The 18,496-nt window shown below is 43.3% G+C and overlaps 1 protein-coding gene across 1 annotated transcript in view; it reads left to right on the top strand.

The window, feature by feature from the left end:
* BACH2 (BTB domain and CNC homolog 2) overlaps positions 1-18,496 on the top strand; it is a 186,993-nt gene that overhangs the window by 158,281 nt on the left and 10,216 nt on the right. Inside the window, exon 3 of the mRNA XM_049772313.1 lies at positions 6,474-8,066. Coding sequence (XP_049628270.1) covers positions 6,474-8,066 — 1,593 coding nt within the window. The remainder of the gene's footprint in view (positions 1-6,473; positions 8,067-18,496) is intronic.

Below are 18,496 nucleotides of genomic sequence, written 5' to 3'. Positions count from 1 at the left end.
GCTGACTATTTACACTCAGGCATTCTTGCCAGTTACTTGGGTTGGAATCCCTTTCCCAGCATGCCCCTTTCCAGCTCTATGATCTGGAACAAATTCCTTTACCTCCCTGATACCTAGTGTCCTTGTCTACTAACAGCAAGAGCCAGCTATCTCAATTCCAGTGCCTAGCAGATGCTGGGTGAATGATAATTCCAACTCTCTCCACACAGAAGATACAAAGTTGTAGCAGAATTGAATTAAAAGGCAGAATTAAAAACTAAGGCAAAAGGCTTGCTTCTTCAATCCCATGTTCTCTTAAACACATATCTTGCTTTCTTGGTCCTATATTTCTTTGCTTGCCTATTTCCAGTTTTGAGAAGCCTGTGTTCTCCCTTAAATACACAACGTCTTTTCTCTCCCCTGCCATTTTTTAAATAAGCTTTTTTAATTGGATCACATTGACTTACAGAGTTGCAGAGTTATTCATTATTAAGTTTCAAGCGTACAATGTTCTAACATAAATCCCTTCATCAATGCCCATTTAGCTCCACCAATGTCCCCAGTTTACCTTCCACCACCTATATGGCAGACCCTTTCCCATCCATCATTGTCCTAATGTTTCCTTCCCTAATTTATCTCCCAACCCTCTAAATAAATTTCAAATAAAAAACATTTTGTTTTACCAAAATAAATAAGAAACTGAATTTTATAGTGATGATATTTCCTGTGGCTGATAACATTTCTGGAATCAAATGGCAGTTTACAGCCTTGCTTTTATTTGTGAATGTTGTGACCAAGTGATCCTTTCAAGATCATTATGCCTCCTCATCCCAAGAACATGGGACTCTAATTTGGAGTGTGGCTGTCATCTTAAGCCAGTTTACTAGCTGACTCAGCAGTTCATCCTGGAGCAGAAATGCCATCTTCCATTCCTCATAGCCAAGAGACAGCTGGTGGCATTGATCTAACCATTCTCCTGGCTTTTTGTGACTTTTTTGGGATTTTTCTTTAAGGTAGAGGACAGTGGTAGACTGACAAAACAACAACCAAAAAAAATGAAAATAATAAGGATAAGAGAGTGAGGGCAATTTATAAAAACATGCATGTTAAACTGAGTCTCTGCTGTATGCTGGAGAGCAAGCACATCTTCCAGCCCCGTGGAGATGTATTATGTGCTCAACCTTCTTACCAACAAGCTGACTCCACCTGGACTCTTCTGTTTCTCTCAGTGGCCAAGCCATGTCACAATAAAAAAAAAATGGGTAGTATGGCATTCTCATTGGCTCTTTTAGTTATCCGTAAATACTGTACAGTGCTTTGCAATCCCCTCTAAGGCACCCTGAGAGAAAAGGCCATAAAGCAGAGAGAGTAGGTATCACATTTGCTTAATGCTTTACATGTGTTAGCTGAGTAGGATACAAAAGTGTAGGACATATGAAACTTTTTTTTCCATTACACTCAGTGTTACTCAGGGTTTACTCCTGTTGCTGTCACAGACATTACTCCTGGCAATACTTGGGGAACCATGTGGGATGCTGGGATCAACCCAGGTCAATTGCATACAAGGCAAGCACCTTGCCCACTGTAATATTTCTCCAGCCTCCAGATAGTGTCTTTCTATGGTTAGTCCTAGACAACAGAACAAGTAAGGACTCATGCCTGCCTTTGACTAACTAATTGATTTGCTCTGTGCATGCTATTCCTTACTCCAGAAAGCAAGGCCCAGCAAACACAGGGCAGATCATGTAGTTCCCTTCTGTCCATGATGGTCATGAGCTAGGGGTGCAGTGAAACTTAACAAGCCCTCAGACACCTACAGGCTCTCTTTGTGTGTAGTATTTAAAGATTCCAGTTAAAAATTTTCAAAAATAAAAAAAAAATTCTGGTACAAGACAAGGCTGTCCTCTTTCACCACTCCTATTCAACATAGTACTGGATGTATTTACTATAGTGATTAGGCAAGAAAAAGATATCAAGGGCATTCAGATAGAAAAGGAAGAAGTCAAGCTTTCCCGGTTTGCAGATGACATGATACTTAGAAAACCCTAAAGAATCTACCAAAAAGCTTCTAGAAACAATAGACTCATATAGAAAGGTGGCAGGCTACAAAATTAACACACTTTTTTATAAACCAATAATGACAGGGAAGAAATGGACATTAAGAAAACAACTCCATTCACATTAGTGCCATACAAACTCAAATACCTTGGAGTCAACTTTAGACTAAAGACGTGAAGGACCTATTCAAAGAAAACGTTAAAACCCTGCTCCAAGGAATAAGTGAGGACACAAGGAAATGGAAACACATACTCTTTTCATGAAGTGGCAGTATTAACATAATTAAAATGAGAATAATCCTCAAAGCATTTTACCAATTTAATGTGATCCCTCTAAAGTTACCCATGACATTCTTCAAAAAACTGGATCAAACACTTTTGAAATTTATTTGGAACAATAAACACCCTCGAATAGCTAAAGAAATCCTTGGGAAAAGGAATATGGGAGGCATTACTTTCCCCAACTTTAAACTGTATTACAAAGCAATAGTTATCAAAACGGCATGGTACTGGATTAAAGACAGACCCTCAGATCAGTGGAATAGGCATGAGTATTCAGACAATGTTCCCCAGACATACAATCACCTAATTTTTGTTAAAGGAGCAATAAATCCTAAATGGAGAAGGAAAAGCCTCTTCAACAAGTGGTTTTGACACAACTGCCTGGCCACTTGAAAAAAAAAAGCGAACTTAGACCTCCAGCTAACATCATATATGAAGGCAAAATCCAAATGGATTAAAAACCTTGATATCGGACCTGAAACCAATAGGTATATAGAACAACATGTAGGTAAAACACTCCATTACATTGAGACTAAAGGCATCTTCAAGGAGGAAACTACACTCTCCAAACAAGTGAAAGTAGAGATTAACAGATGGGGAAATATTAAGCTGAGAAGCTTCTGCACTTCAAAGAAATTAGTGCTCAGGATACAAGAGCCACCCACTGAGTGGAAGAAACTATTCATCCAATACCCATCAGATAAGGGGCTAATATACAAAATATACAAGGCACTGACAGAACTTTACAAGAAAAAAATCTAACCCCATTAAAAAATGGGGAGAAGAAATGGACAGACCATTTGACAAAAATGAAATACAAATGGCCAAAAGGCATGTGAAAAAATGCTCCACATCACTAATCATCAGGGAGATGCAAATCAAAACAACTATGCGGTACCACTTCACACCACACAGATTGGCACACATCACAAAGAATGAGAACAAGCAGTATTGGTGGGGATGTGGAGAAAAAGGAACTCTTATTCACTGCTGGAAGGAATGTCTTCTAGTCCAACCTTTATGGAAAACGACATGGAGATTCCTCCAAAAAACTGGAAATTCAGCTCCCATACAATCCAGCTATACCACTCCTAGGGATATACCCTAGGAACAGAAAAATACAATACAAAAATCCCTTTCTTACTCCTATATTCATTGCAGCACTATTTACCATAGAAAGACTTTGGAAATAACCAAGATGCCCTTCAACCGATGAATGGCTAAAGAAACTGTGGTACATATACACAATGGAATATTATGCAGCCATCAAGAGAGACGAAGTCATGAAATTTTTCTATACATGAATGTACATGGAATCTATTATGCTGAGTGAAATAAGTCAGAGGGGGAGAGAGATGCAGAATAGTCTCACTCATCTATGGGTTTTAAGAAAAATGAAAGACATTCTTGCAATAATTTTCAGAGACAACATAGAGGAGGGCTGAAGTTACAGCTCACTTCATGAAGCTCACCACAAAGAGTGATGAGTGTAGTTAGAGAAATAACTACATTGATAACTACCTAATAATGAGAATGTCTGAGGGAAGTAGAAAGCCTGTCTAGAGTACAGGCAGAGGTGGGGTGGGAGGAGGGAGAATTGGGTCATTGGGGATGAGAATGTTGCACTGCTGAAGGGGGGTGTTCTTCACAGGACTGGAGCCCAACCGCAGTCATGTTTGTAATCAAGGTATTTAAATAAAGTTATTAATTAAAAAAATAAAATAAAGATTCCAGTTAGCTGTAGAGTGATGGAGGAACACAGGCATCTCTGTTCTGAAAGCAAGTGCTGTCTCAGGGTAGAAACAAACACAGTTAAATGGATTAAAAGGGAGATGATCAAAATCACCCTCACATAATTCTAATCTGAACCTGTCAGTTATGGCTTTGTGTGTGTATGTATCTAACTAAATATCTGTGGGACTCATTACCTAATAACACTTTTAAATGTAGAATGGTATTTAAAGCATTTCCCTAAATGTGACTAATTAGATATTCCTTCCAGTTTTTCTGGAAAATTTCCAGAAATTTTTCCTAGTAAACTAGAAATGGGTAGGAAGTAGGAAATTTACCCCATCGTGGGGAGGTGGGTAGTACACAATGGAGTAACATAGAAAGGGCCATCCTTTTGGATAGGACAGTGATAGACAAATGGTGCTAAGTGATAATGGTAGAAAGCATGGTACAGGTTTGAGTTATACAAGAAATCCTGCCTACCATTAACAGTATTATAAACCATGGTTCCTAGGGGCTGGAACGATAGCACAGTGGGTAGGGCATTTGTTTTGCATGCGGCTGACCAGGGTTCAATCCTTGGCATCCCATATGGTTCCCTTGCCCTACCCTGAGTAATTGCTGAGCATGGAGTGCCCCTTTGGTGCCACTGGATGTGCAAAAAAGGAAAAAAAAAAAACACGTGGTACCTAAAATAAAATTTAAAAAATAAAATAAAATTTCCCCTTACTGGAAAGAATGCAGCAATGCTAAGAAAGTGCTGCTCTAGAGATGGCACACTGCTTCCTCACCCTGGCTTCAGGACTGGGAGGTGGTGTCATTCTTTCTGTGAGGTTTGGGGAGGGCTCCCAGAGGAATCAATGCCCACACTGAAACTTGAACAACAAATGTTAAGTCCTCACAACAATCTCAGCTCTGCATGCTGCCATGAATTTAATATGTGTAGAAGCTGACTACAGAGCTTGCCAGTTCATCTGGCAGAGCTCTTATGCCCCCAGCAGATATTTTTAAATCACTGCTACTGTAGCTTCCATCAAGGACCCCATGATTGCTGCTTTCATTTGATTTGCACACATCATTCCTCAGCCTGTTTCCCTTCCTGGAGGGTCAGTGTTTGTAAGAATCTAGAAAATGTCTAGCTGTGCACATAAGGAATGAGAACTTGTTCTGAACACCAGTAAATCGTTTCCACATGGGAAAAAAGTGGCCTTCAGCAACCTCTTTCTGATTGTGCCAGTCACTGTGTGTGCATGCGCACATGTACACACACAAGCTGTGCCTAAAGAGCATATTTTCCATCTGTGTAAAATGTAAAGGATGAACCGCCCATGGCAGTAGACTGAGCCCCTGAAGATTTACAGAGAAGGAGAGAGCTGCCTGGCAAAGCTGCTGCTATTAATTAGGGAAGGAATAGACCATATCCTCTGCCACTCAGCAGCTTCAACTACATTTAAGTGGCAGCCAACTTATTTAGCTCTGTAACCCTGTTCTTTCTAAACCAGAACTTAATTTATTGTTGAGAACATTGCTTTTGATTGGCATCATTTCCAGTATTATTGTAAATCAGATATGACATGGTGAATGAAAAGTCCCATCCCAAACCATGATGAATAAGCAAGGTGAGGAGTTGATTTTATTGCCCCTCTTAGCACCGCAAGTGAGGGGGATAAAAACAGTTTAATTAAAAATGTGCCTGTCAAGATGGCAGGCTGGGGAAGAGGGGCATGAAAAGGAACTTGGAACAGTAGTGGAGGGAGGCCAACCATTAGTAGTGAAATTAGTGCTGGAACATTATATGTCTAAAACTCAACTATGAATAACTTTGTAAATCATAATCACAGTGCTTTAATTTAAAAAAGGTTTAAAACCTGAGGACTTCCAGTATTTCATTGAACTTTATTGCCATAATTATAATTGACAAGAAGACTAGAATGCTTTCTCTGACTCTAGTGAGCTGCAAGTGTCCCCACACTTATGTAGAATGACTCTCAGCTGATTGGGAGGGAAATTAATAGTCTTATTATTATTAGTGTGAATTTTTGCAAGGATATATTATTACGTAGAATGACTCTCAACTGATTGGGAGGGAAATTAATAGTCTTATTATTATTAGTGTGAATTTTTGCAAGGATATATTATTAATGTAAATACTGACCTGTTGTCATTCTGTTTAGTCATTTGACCTTGGTGATTTCCAATTTCATAAGAAGTACAGAAGCAGTATGAATGAGACAAGCACTAATTATTGAGAAAACAGAATCATTACCTAACCCAGTGCGAGATGAATTGCTGCTTTGCTGTCTGTATTCAGAAACTTTAATATGTCTGGTTATATTACCTCAGCTGAGGGCTTCCGGACAGAACAATGCATCAATGGTAACATGAGTGATATCTCTCTCTCTCTTTCTCTCTCTCTTTTTGCAGGTCACAGCCAGAGGCTTTGGGCCACTGTTGCAATTTGCCTACACTGCCAAACTATTACTCAGCAGAGAGAACATCCGTGAGGTCATCCGCTGTGCCGAGTTTCTGCGTATGCACAACCTAGAGGACTCCTGCTTCAGCTTCTTGCAGACCCAGCTGCTGAACAGCGAGGATGGCCTGTTTGTGTGCCGCAAGGACACCGCGTGCCAGCGGCCACACGAGGACCATGAGAACTCAGCCGGAGAAGAAGAGGAGGAAGAGGAGGAGGAGACGATGGAGTCAGAGGCCACCAAGATGGCTTGCCCCAGGGACCAGATGCTTCCAGATCCCATCAGTGTTGAGTCTGCCGCCATCCCAGAGGCTGAGAAGGAGGAAGCTTTGCTGCCTGAAGTTAACATGTCCGTACATGTCAAGGAGAGCTTAGAGAAGGATGCATTGACCCAGTACCCCAGATACAAGAAATACCAGCTTGCATGTACCAAGAATGTCTACAATGCATCATCACACAGTACCTCAGGCTTTGCAAGCACATTCAGTGACGAGAACTCTGGTGGTGGCATCAAGTCCAGGCTTGCTGTGGAGCAGATTAAAAGTGAGCCGCCCTGCGAAGAGAATGAGGAAGAGAGCATCACACTCTGCCTCTCAGGAGATGAGCCTGATGTCAAGGACCGGGTGGGGGACATGGACATGGACCAGAAACAGCCCAGCTCTGCCCCTGCGGCACCCCCAGTCATGCCTAGCTGCCTGGAGAGCACCAGGGGCGAATCTTCACCATCATGTCTGAGGTCTCTGTTCAGCATCACAAAAAGTGTAGAGTTGTCTGGCCTCCCCAGCACATCTCAGCAGCATTTTGCCAGGAGTTCAGCATGCCCTTTTGACAAGGGGATCTCTCAGGGTGACCTTAAAACTGACTATGCCCCTTTCACGGGGACTTATGGGCAGCCCCACCTGAGCCAGAAGGACTTGTCCAACTTCTCAATGGGGTCGCCCCTCAAGGGGCCTGGGTTGGAGGCGCTCTGTAAACAGGAAGGAGAGCTGGACCGGAGAAGCGTCATCTTCTCCTCCAGCTCGTGCGACCAAGTGAGTACTACCGTGCACTCCTACCCTGGGGTCGGCAACTTGGACAAAGACCTCTCGGAGCCGGTGCCAAAGGGCCTGTGGGTGGGAACTGGTCAGTCCCTTCCCAGCTCCCAGGCCTATTCCCATGGCGGGCTGATAGCCGACCACTTGTCAGGGAGAATTCGGCCCAACACTAGCTGCCCGGTGCCAATCAAAGTCTGCCCTCGTTCACCCCCGCTGGAGACCAGGACCAGGACTTCCAGCTCCTGTTCCTCCTACTCCTACGCTGAGGATGGTAGCGGGGGCTCCCCCTGCAGCCTGCCCCTCTGTGAGTTCTCCTCCTCGCCCTGTTCCCAGGGAGCCCGATTCCTTGCCACGGAACACCAGGAGCCAGGCCTGATGGCAGATGGAATGTACAACCAAGTGCGACCCCAGATCAAATGTGAGCAATCCTATGGAACCAACTCCAGCGACGAATCTGGATCATTCTCGGAAGCAGACAGTGAGTCGTGTCCTGTGCAGGACAGGGGCCAGGAGGTAGGGAACCCACATTGATTCGAGCCTGTGACCCACCTGCTCAGTCCTCTGTCTGGACTCTCCTCCACCCTTCCCTACCTCATACATCCTAGATTGTTTTCATGTGCCAAGATTCCGGGTAACCATGAAAGGGCTGCCTTCCCAATTATGTGGGTAGGTCTCAGGGTTATTGCAAAGTAACCTTTGTGGGTAGCTGGAGAGCTATTATGGTGCTTGCCTTGTACACAGCTAACCCAAGCCAGATTTGATCCCCAGCACCCCAGATGGTCTCCTGAGTCCCATCAGGAATGACTCCTGAGCACAGAGCCAGGAGTAAACCCTGAGCACAGCCGGGTATGGCACAAACCCACCTCCCTTAAAAAATATGTAACCACTTTTGTCCAAATGATGATTTAGTATGTGATACTACATGGGCAGAGACAAGAGACAGTAAGTCAGGCATATGGCAGTCTTCAGCAGGAGTCCAATCCCCAGATTCCTCCCGTTCCTCTCCATCTGCTTTGAAAGGGTGTCATCACCATGGCCTTCATCCCTGCTCCTCACCCTGTCAGGGTAAAAGAAAATACAGATTCACTTGCAGAAGGGATTGATTGGAACCAAAAAAGGGGGTGGGGGAGAATAAAGAACTTTCTTAGCACCCTGACATCCTACTTGTTAAGAGAAGATCTGGGGGCATTCCATGTCCATCACCATGATTTTGACAGACAGCTAAAACCAGCATGCCAGTCACAGAATCTGATCAGAAGCTCCAGCACCAGCCACATGTCACTGTGCAATGTCTTCTTCACAACGTGGCAAGAAGTCACTTTAAGGTAGAATAGATTTGAGTAGTGGTCTCTGTTCACCCTAAAAAGCAAAGCACCTCATACATACGTGGACACTGCTTCAGGAACTGGGGCAATTGAGTGGGACGAGCTGAGGAAAGCACACACAGAAATGAGGCATAGGCTTCATTAGGCCTCTCTGCATCCTCATGAGTACTTGGTGATGATGCTGCCTGGGCATTAGTCTTAGGGTAAGCAGTATACTAGCCCAAACTGATGACAGAAGTAGCACTCAGTGGCTTGTTTAATTTCTGCATGATTGGTGAGAAGTACGTGAGGTTTTTGTTTAAGCATGTTTGAACCATGGATGACAAAACTTCCTGCCCCTTGCTAAGTGCAGAAATGTCCCAGAGTTAGATCCATGTCTTTGCTCACTAGCCAAGACCCCACTGCACTGCTGCTTCACTGCTGCTGCTTCTTGACACAGTGGTGGAAGGACAGGAAGACAACTGTAAGAATTTTCTTTCGCTGCAGAAAATGGGAAAAGGTGTGGGAACCATTTCTCACAGGTTGTACCATATACGTCAAATTTGGGATTTAGGTGTTCCAAGCCAGAGTCATCTCTGTGTTCCCAATATGAGTGGACTTGGGTTTGTGCGATCAGCAGCAGTCTGTGCCCTCTTCTGTCTCCCTTCTTTCTTTCCTGTTGATCACAACTTTTGTGAGTGTTCCCCAGAGCAGTAATGATACAGATGCTGAAGCCCTAGTTCAGGTAATGCACACTAGCACTTCTCTTCACCAAGAGAAGTGTCAGCCAGAGGAAAAGCGAATCTGAGACTCAGTTTCTTCTCCACCTTAAAAGTCCCCACCTTGGGGAGGGGCTGTAAAAAAAAAAAAAAAAAGAAGTTCCCACCTTTAAGCTAAAGGGATACTGTTCTTACAACCCACTTTGAAAGTGGATTTGTAACCCACTTTGTTTTGTTTTGTTTTGTTTTTGTTTTTGGGCCACACCCGTTTGACGCTCAGGGGTTACTCCTGGTTATGCACTCAGAAATTGCCCCTGGCTTGGGGGGACCATATGGGACGCCGGGGGATCGAACCGCGGTCCGTTCCTTGGCTAGCGCTTGTAAGGCAGACACCTTACCTCTAGCGCCACCTTCCCGGCCCTGTAACCCACTTTGTAACTCACTCCATTTCAAATGTCTCCTTTGCTCCCTGATGTCCCAAAAGACATTTGTTCAAATCATTTCTTGGAATAAATGCTGAGTAAGAGTACATGTGTCTTTCCTCTGTCCAAGTGAAATAACTTAGTTTCCTGAGGACTTTTGAGTTCTAAATTAACCAATTGAAAGGAACATTTTTTTTAAACTTATAAAATTGTTGTTACTAGGACTAATGCTCCTTTGAGAATGCTACTTTTTTGTTTTCATTTTGAGGCCACACGTGATAGTGCTTACAGATCACTTCTGGGGAAGAAACAGAGGCCTCATGGGACCATATGTTGTACCAGGGATTAAAGTTTGGCCCTACTCACTGTATTATTTCTCTGATCAAAAATTTTTTGTTTCTGTTGTGTTTTATTTTATAAATTTATTTAAGCAACATGCTTACAAAATTGTTCATGGTTGAGTTTCAGTCATAGAATGTACACCACCCTTTACCAGTACACAAAAAATGCTGTTGTGTTGTTTTGTTTTGTTTTTTAAAGTTTTGTTTTCACTCTTATTTTTTTGATGGAGGAGTATAGTAAATTGGGATCACACCTGGTGGTGCTCAGGGATTACTCGAAATCACTTCTAGCAGGATTCTGGAGCCATATGCAGTGCTGGGGATTGAACCTGAACCTGGTACATTCAAGGCAAACGCCTTACCCAGTGTACTATCTAATCCCTATTTTGACTTTTTTAGGTTTTATTTTGTTTTGGAGAAACTGCTGGCTGGCTGTGCTTTGGACTTGTTCCTGACTCTGTGCTCAGGGATATCTGCTGCTGAGTATAGGGGACCATAAGGAGTCCCAGGAATTGCATTCAGGCTGGATTCATGTAAGGCAAGAGCCTTATTGTCCTATACCTCTAGCTACATCCCTATTTTTACTTTTTTTTTTTTTAGGGGAGGCACGTCCTGTGATGCTCAGGGGTTACTCCTGGCTATGCGCTCAAAAATAACTCCTTGCTCTGGGGGACCATATGGAACGCCGGAGATTGAACCCAGGTTTATCCTGGGTCAGCCATGTGCAAGGCCCTACCGCTGCACTATCACTCTGGCCCCTCTATTTTTACTTTTTTTTTTTTTCTATTTTTACTTTTTAAGAAAACTTTTGCTGCCCACCACTGGTCTTTCAAGTATCACCTGAGTGAACCCTAAGAGCCAGAGTAACTCCTGAGCATTATTGGTTGGCCCAAAAAACAAAACAAACAAAATATTATTTGCATTTGTAAATAATCAAGGAAATGGATATTGAACAGAGTTTTGCAGTGCTAATGTTTTCTAAAGTGGGTTGTACCATCTCCTGGGGGCCTCTGGAATAACAACAGCTGCAATTTTTTTTAATGAGACCAAGTAGGACACATTCTGTTTGTACACTTCTAGAGGATACATTGTTGGACTCCATGCGATATTCTCTCATTTTCTGTAAGAAGACATTTTCTGTAATGGGCAGGTTGGTGGTGCTCAGGGGATACTCCTGGCTCTGCACTCAGGAATCACTCCTAGTGGTGCTCAAGGGACTGTATGGGATACTGGGAATTGAACCTGCATAGGCCTCATGCAAGACAAGAAAGGCTCTTACCATTTCAGTTAGATTCTTAGTCCCTTTCTCTTAGTAGTGCATTGTGGACAGTATTAGTGCTCAGGGATCAGTGTTAACATGAAGCCAAGGTTTTTCCCAGAGTAGAAGAGATTTGATTTTGTGTGTGTGTGTGTGTGTGTGTGTGTGTGTGTGTGTGTGTGTGTGTGTGTGTGTGTGTGGTTTTTGGGTCACACCTAGCAGTGCTCAGGGGTTATTCCTGGCTCCAGGCTCAGAAATTGCTCCTGGCAGGCACGGGGACCATATGGGGCGCCGGGATTCAAACCGATGACCTCCTGCATGAAAGGCAAACGCCTTACCTCCATGCTATCTCTCTGGCCCCGACATTTGATTTTCTAAGAATGCTCTGAGGGCTCAACATCTTGATCTCTCTGTGAGTTAATAAATTGTTTTCAGAAGATTCTTTGACTGTGGTGGAAGTATTGGCCCCCTGACAATGCAGAAAGAAGTCCTACACAATGTGAATTACAACTTGATGATCCAAAATAAAAACATCTCTTGGACTGCTTCTTCCCTGATCTGCATAAAATTGTATATAAGGCCCCACAAAAGGTCTTTATAAGGTGGTGGTAATTTCTCTTCCTAGTGAACCCTAACGATAAATTTGAGCAAAATTCCAAAAAGCAAGAGTTCCCACCTCCAGCAAGCCAACCTCTTCAGAATGACAGCTATGATCTCTCTGCTGTCTTCTCCTCTACAAGGATCCAGATTGTTCCATCCAAAGACAAGTGTTAGCATAATTGTCTTCTGTAAGATGCTTTAGTTATATCCTTATCTCTTGCGTCTGATCAGCACTGACTCTGCCTTCCTTTTTAGCTTTTCCCTAGCTTTAACTGAAGCTTAAATTAGCACAACATTGCCCTTTACCAACAATTAGCTTTTTAAATAACTCTCTTTTTAAAAAAATAATCCAATCTGTTTCCACAACAATCTACAAATATCTCTTCACATCTGTAGGTGGTTGGGTTTTATTTTAATAGCATTTACTCTGTAATTACTCAGCAATTTGCTTTTTCTGCACAACTCTCAGGTGTGCCCCTGCTCTAAATTAGTCACAATGGACTTGGACTAACCCACTGGAATATTACACTTCCTAAATATCCACAGCTCCCATAATGCACAGTTCACTCAACCAGTCAACTGGCATTCATGCTTCTTCCATTTTTCCTATCTTGTAAACATTGTTGCAATAAACATTTTTGTGAACACATTTAGAAATGGTGTTTTTATTTGCGGTGTCAGGGAGTTCATTCTATTTGTCTGGTTAAATGTTTACTTTTTTTTCTTTTTTTTTTTTTTTTTTTTTTTTGATGTTTGGGTCACATCTAACAGTGCTTAGCCGTTACTCCTGGCTCTATGCTCAGAAATTGCTCCTGGCAGGCTCATGGGACCATATGGGATGCTGGGATTCGAACCACTATCCTTCTGCATCTAAGGCAAATGCCCTACCTGCATGCTGTCTCTCCGGCCCTAGGTTTACATAATTCTTAACTACTTTTTCAAAAGGCTGTACCTATTTACCTATCCTTCAGCAGTTTTTGTTTTGCCCTTTTTTTTTTTTTTGTGGTTTTTGGGTCACACCCAGCAGTGTTCAGGGGATACTCCTGGCTCCATGCTCAGAAATTGCTCCTGGCAGGCACTGGGGAACCATATGGGACGCCGGGATTCGAACTGATGACCTTCTGCATGAAAGACAAACGCCTTACCTCCATGCTATCTCTCTGGCCCCTCCTTCAGCAGTTTTTATGTGTCCATTTTCCTCTTCTTTCCAGTACAATGTTTTAGTTTTGGTTTTGTCTGGGTATTTTGGTGATTTTATTTTATTATTTTAGTTTGTTTGAGTTTTTGTTTTGTTTTGTTTTGCTTTTTTAGGCCACACCCGGTGGCGCTCAGGTTTCTCCTGGCTATGTGCTTAGAAATAGCTCCTGGCTTGGGGGACCATATGGGATGCCAGGGGATCGAACCACACGCAGTCCATCCTAGACTAGCGCGTGCAAGGCAGATGCCTTACCACTTTGTGCCATCGCTCTGGCCCCTTCAGTCCTTTTTAGTACTAAATAATATTCCACTAGTTGATCTCTCCTTATTCCTGGAACGTTCCCATTTGGAGCTATCATCAATAATGTCTTTGGAAGCATTTGTATGCATATCCTTTCATAGGCCCTATTTCATTTTTTGTTTTTTAATTAATATTTTTATTTAAGCACCATGACTACAAACATGTTTGTAGTTGGTTTTCAGATATTAAAAAAGGGACCACCCCCCCTTCACCAGTGCAATATTTCCACCACCAATGTCCCCCATTTCCCTCCTCCCCCAATCCCTGCCTGTATTTGTGACACACATTCTGTTTCTCTCACTACCGTTGTCATGATAGTTGTCAGTTTGGTAATTTCTCTAACTGAACTCACCACTCTTTGTGGTAAGCTTCATATCATGGGCCAAGCCTTCCAGCTCTCTTCTCTATTGTCTCTGTGTATTATTATGATAATGTCTTATTTTTCTTAAATCCCGTAAATGAGTGAGACTATTCTGTATCTTTCTCTCTCCTTCTGACTTATTTCACTCAGCATAATAGTTGCCTTTTTCATCCATGTATAGTAAAATTTTATGACTTCATTTTTCCTAATGGCTGCATAGTAGTCCATTGTGTATATGTACCACAGTTTCTTTTTTAAAGAAAAAAAAGGCTTTATTTATTGATTGATTGGTTATTTGGTTGTTTTGGGGCCATACCCAGAAATGTTCAGGAGTTACTCCTTGCTCTGCACTCAGTAATCACCCCTGCCAGACTGGGGGACCATGTGGGATGCCAGGAATCAAACCAGATCCCTCCCAGGTCAACCTCATGCAAGGCAAATGCCCTGCTGCTATGCTAACACTCTGGTCTCACAGTTTCTTGTTTTGTTTTGTTTTGTTTTTTTGTGGTTTTTGGGTCACACCCGGCAGTGCTCAGGGGTTACTCCTGTCTCCATGCTCAGAAACCACTCCTGGCAGGCACGGGGGACCATATGGGACGCCGGGATTCAAACCGATGACCTCCTGCATGAAAGGCAAACGCCTTACCTCCATGCTATCTCTCCGGCCCCGGTCTCACAGTTTCTTCAGTCACTTATCTGTTGTCGGGCATCTGGGTTGTTTCCAGATTCTGACTATTGTAAATAGCACTGCAATGAATATAGGTTTACAGAAGGTATTTTTGTATTGTGTTTTTATGTTCCTAGGGTATATTCCCTAGGAGTAATGTGGCTAGATCATATGGGAGCTCAATTTCCAGTTTTTTGAGGACTCTCCATATTGTTTTTCATAAAAGCTGGACTAGACAACATTCCCACCAGCAGTGAATGAGAGTTCCTTTCTCCCCACATCCCCACAGCATTGATTGTTCTTGTTCTTTGTGATGTGTGATAGGCCCTATTTTTAGTTATCTTCATTATTTACCTAGGAGTAGCATTCCTGAATGTGTCAGTTTGTGTTTAGCCTTTCAAGAAACTATCAGAAGTTTTTTTTCTGGGGTAACTGTCCTACTTTTCATTTCCAAAATTTAGCTTCAATACATTTCTAGTAATACCTCTTAGTATTCCTCATTTTTAACCAAAGCCATTCTAGTGAATAGGAACTGATAGGTGTTTCATTGTTATTTGTAGGTTCATTCTTAAAACTTGAAATTTCAGAAAGCCACAAACACTATCCAAACAGTAAGCTTCTTAGCTTTTTATATCACAGCATTTCAAATTGATTTTGAATTTTAAATTTCTTTACAGGGAAGACACATTATTTGTATAGCTAAAAGCCTTAGTTGTACTGCTTTATTGACATGTTTCATGATACGAGTAATAAAAGTATGTAAGAGTATGTATGAGAAGTCAGAGAGATAGTACAGCAGAGCATGATACAAATAGTTCATATACAGATAGTACATTCAAGGCCCTTGCCTTACATGCAGCCAAGCTGGGTTCAATCTCCAACCTATAGATAGGTTGAAAATCAGGGCCGGAGAGATAGCATGGAGGTAAGGCATTTGCCTTTCATGCAGGAGGTCATCGGTTCGAATCCCGGCGTCCCATATGGTCCCCCGTGCCTGCCAGGAGCAATTTCTGAGCCTGGAGCCAGGAATAACCCCTGAGCATGCCGGGTGTGACCCAAAAACCACAAAAAAAAAAAAAAAAAGGTTGAAAATCACTCACCTACCTCTGCCTTGGTTTTGGTAGGTTCTGAGCAGTCTATGGGCATGGTCTAACTCTCTCGTGTGTAAAATTTTTACAATCATTTTTTGGTCTGTTGAACTAGGCATATTGTTTCAAAGTGTATGGTATGTGTGCTTAAGAAAAAGAAGTGCTTGGGTACCAGAGTGATACAACATCAGGTAGAGTGCTTGCCTTGCATTTAAACAACCCAGGTTTGATCCCCTGCACCACATGTGGTTCCCCCAAGCCCTCCAGGAGTAATCCTTGAGCTCAGAGCCAGGAGTAAGCCATAAGCACATCCAGATATGGCCCAAATGTGAAGGAAGGGAAGGAGGCAGGGAGGCAGGGTGGGAGGAAGCATTCATTAAGCATATAGAAGTCAGTCATATTTCTTTGTGTTTGTTTTGGGTCCACAACCAGTGGTGCTTAGAGGTAACTCCTGCCTCTGCATTAGGAACATATGGGGTGCTGGAGATGGAACTCAGGTTGGGCACTTGCAAGGCAAATACTCTACCCACTATACTATCACTCTAGCCCCAAGTCAGCCATATTTCTAATTGAAAGAATGATCTTGCGGGGCCGGGCGGTGGCGCTGGAGGTAAGGTGCCTGCCTTGCCTGCACTAGCCTAGGACGGACCGCGGTTCGATCCCCCGGCGTCCCATATGGTCCCCCAAGCCAGGAGCAACTTCTGAGTGCATAGCCAGGAGTAACCCCTGAGCGTCACCGGGTGTGGCCCAAAAACCAAAAAAAAAAAAAAAAAAAAAAGAATGATCTTGCAACTCCAAAACATACCATATATCAAGAAGAGGAAACAGTGTGACAAAAATCTGATAAACGGGCCGGAGAGATAGCATTGAGGTAGGGCATTTGCCTTGCATGCAGAAGGATGGTGGTTTGAATCCCAACATTCCATATGGTTCCCTGAGCCTGCCAGGAGCTCTTTCTGAGCATAGAGCCAGGAGTAACCCCTGAGCGCTGTCGGGTGTGACCCAAAAACCAAAAAAAAAAAAAAAAAAAAAAGCTGATAAACAGAAGCAGTTCAAATTTTCAAAGCACTTTCTCCATATGTTATCTAATTTTATTTTTCATAGCAGCTCTATAAGCTAAGCAGAGCAGATATGTGTTCTTTCTCTGACTCTGAGATCCTCAAACGACAGGGAAAATGAAAGGTTTGCTTGAGACCACACAACTCATTAATTTTAAGAATCAGATTCCAGGGCCCGGAGAGATAGCACAGCGGCGTTTGCCTTCCAAGCTGCCGATCCAGGACCAAAGGTGGTTGGTTCGAATCCCGGTGTCCCATATGGTCCCCCGTGCCTGCCAGGAGCTATTTCTGAGCAGACAGCCAGGAGTAACCCCTGAGCACCGCCGAGTGTGGCCCAAAAACCAAAAAAAAAAAAAAAAGAATCAGATTCCAGTTGCTTTGCAATTTGTCTTAGAAACTGTGCTCCAAGAATGGGATAGGGGCAGGCCAGTTGAGTGGGAAAGAGTCCATAGTGGGAGAGAAGATTTTATCACTGGCATGTGTCTTGACACTGAGCTAGTCATCAGTGTAACCAGCATCCTAGCAGCCACCTCCAGGTGGGCATCACTGCGAGTCAAAGCATCATCTGAGCTCAGGATTCTCCACTTCACCGGTAGGGTGTGAGTGCTGGGAGCCACATGTGCCTGCAGTGGCTTTGCAACAAACATCTGCTCATGAAGCCAGCAAAGGAGATCAGAGGCAAGATTCACAAGCCAGCTGCCTCTGGGCTTTCTAGAGAAAATTGATGCTTAGTTTTACTTTCCTACATCTGTCTTTCCATCCTGCTGTTCTCCTAGCTTCTATTCAGCAAACCAGAGACACCAAATTATAGCTTTCTGAGACAGAATGCAAAAAAAAAAATCAGAGATCACTGGGAAGCCTCCCAAGATGGCACTTCTTTGTTTGTGGGAATTTCCCCCTTTCCACCCCCACTTTGGACTATTTTGAAGTTATAGTCCTTATATACATTTTCCATGATTTGTTTTGTTTTGTAGCCAAACGCAGAAATGCTCAAGACTTCTCTTCTGGTTCTTTGTTCAGAGATAACTCCTGGCTGGGCTCTAGAAGGCCTATAATATAGGTGTCAGGAATTGAATTTGGTCAGCCACATGCAAGGCAAGCACCCTCTCTGCTGTTCTATCACTCCAGTCCCTCGATTATATTATTTAAATAGAGAAGAAAGGGACCACATTTGTACTGCAGAACTAGGGTGGTAGTTGGAAGAGGAGAGGAGTGGAGAGTGGATTTGTGAGGGCTAAGAAGGAAGCATACATACCTACCCCCATCCCCTGGCCTGCTGTCAGGAGGAGTTTTTTGTTCACCCTGCAGATGTTCCAGCTCCCTCCAGTCCTATGTTTGCCTGGGTCCAGAGGTCCCTGAGGACATTACTGTCGCTGAGGACAGTGAGGTCCATGAGTCTCCCTGTCAGCATCCTGCAATATAGATGGTATAGGACACTCTGCTTCTCCCCTATGGTGCTCCCAAGGGAGAAGCATAAGGCTGGGGCTGGAGAGAAACAGCAGCAGCAATGGCACCAGCATCAGCTGCTTTCCCACACTGACTCGGTGACCACCTCTGGCCTTGGCCATTCTGGCAGTAGCAATGCTGTGAGCCAGCCCTGATCCCAGAGAAGGCAGCACTAAATTCA

This window comes from Suncus etruscus, chromosome 4 (assembly GCF_024139225.1).
Source record: "Suncus etruscus isolate mSunEtr1 chromosome 4, mSunEtr1.pri.cur, whole genome shotgun sequence".
Lineage (NCBI taxonomy): Eukaryota > Metazoa > Chordata > Mammalia > Eulipotyphla > Soricidae > Suncus > Suncus etruscus.
This window is presented reverse-complemented; position numbering and strand designations above follow the sequence as displayed.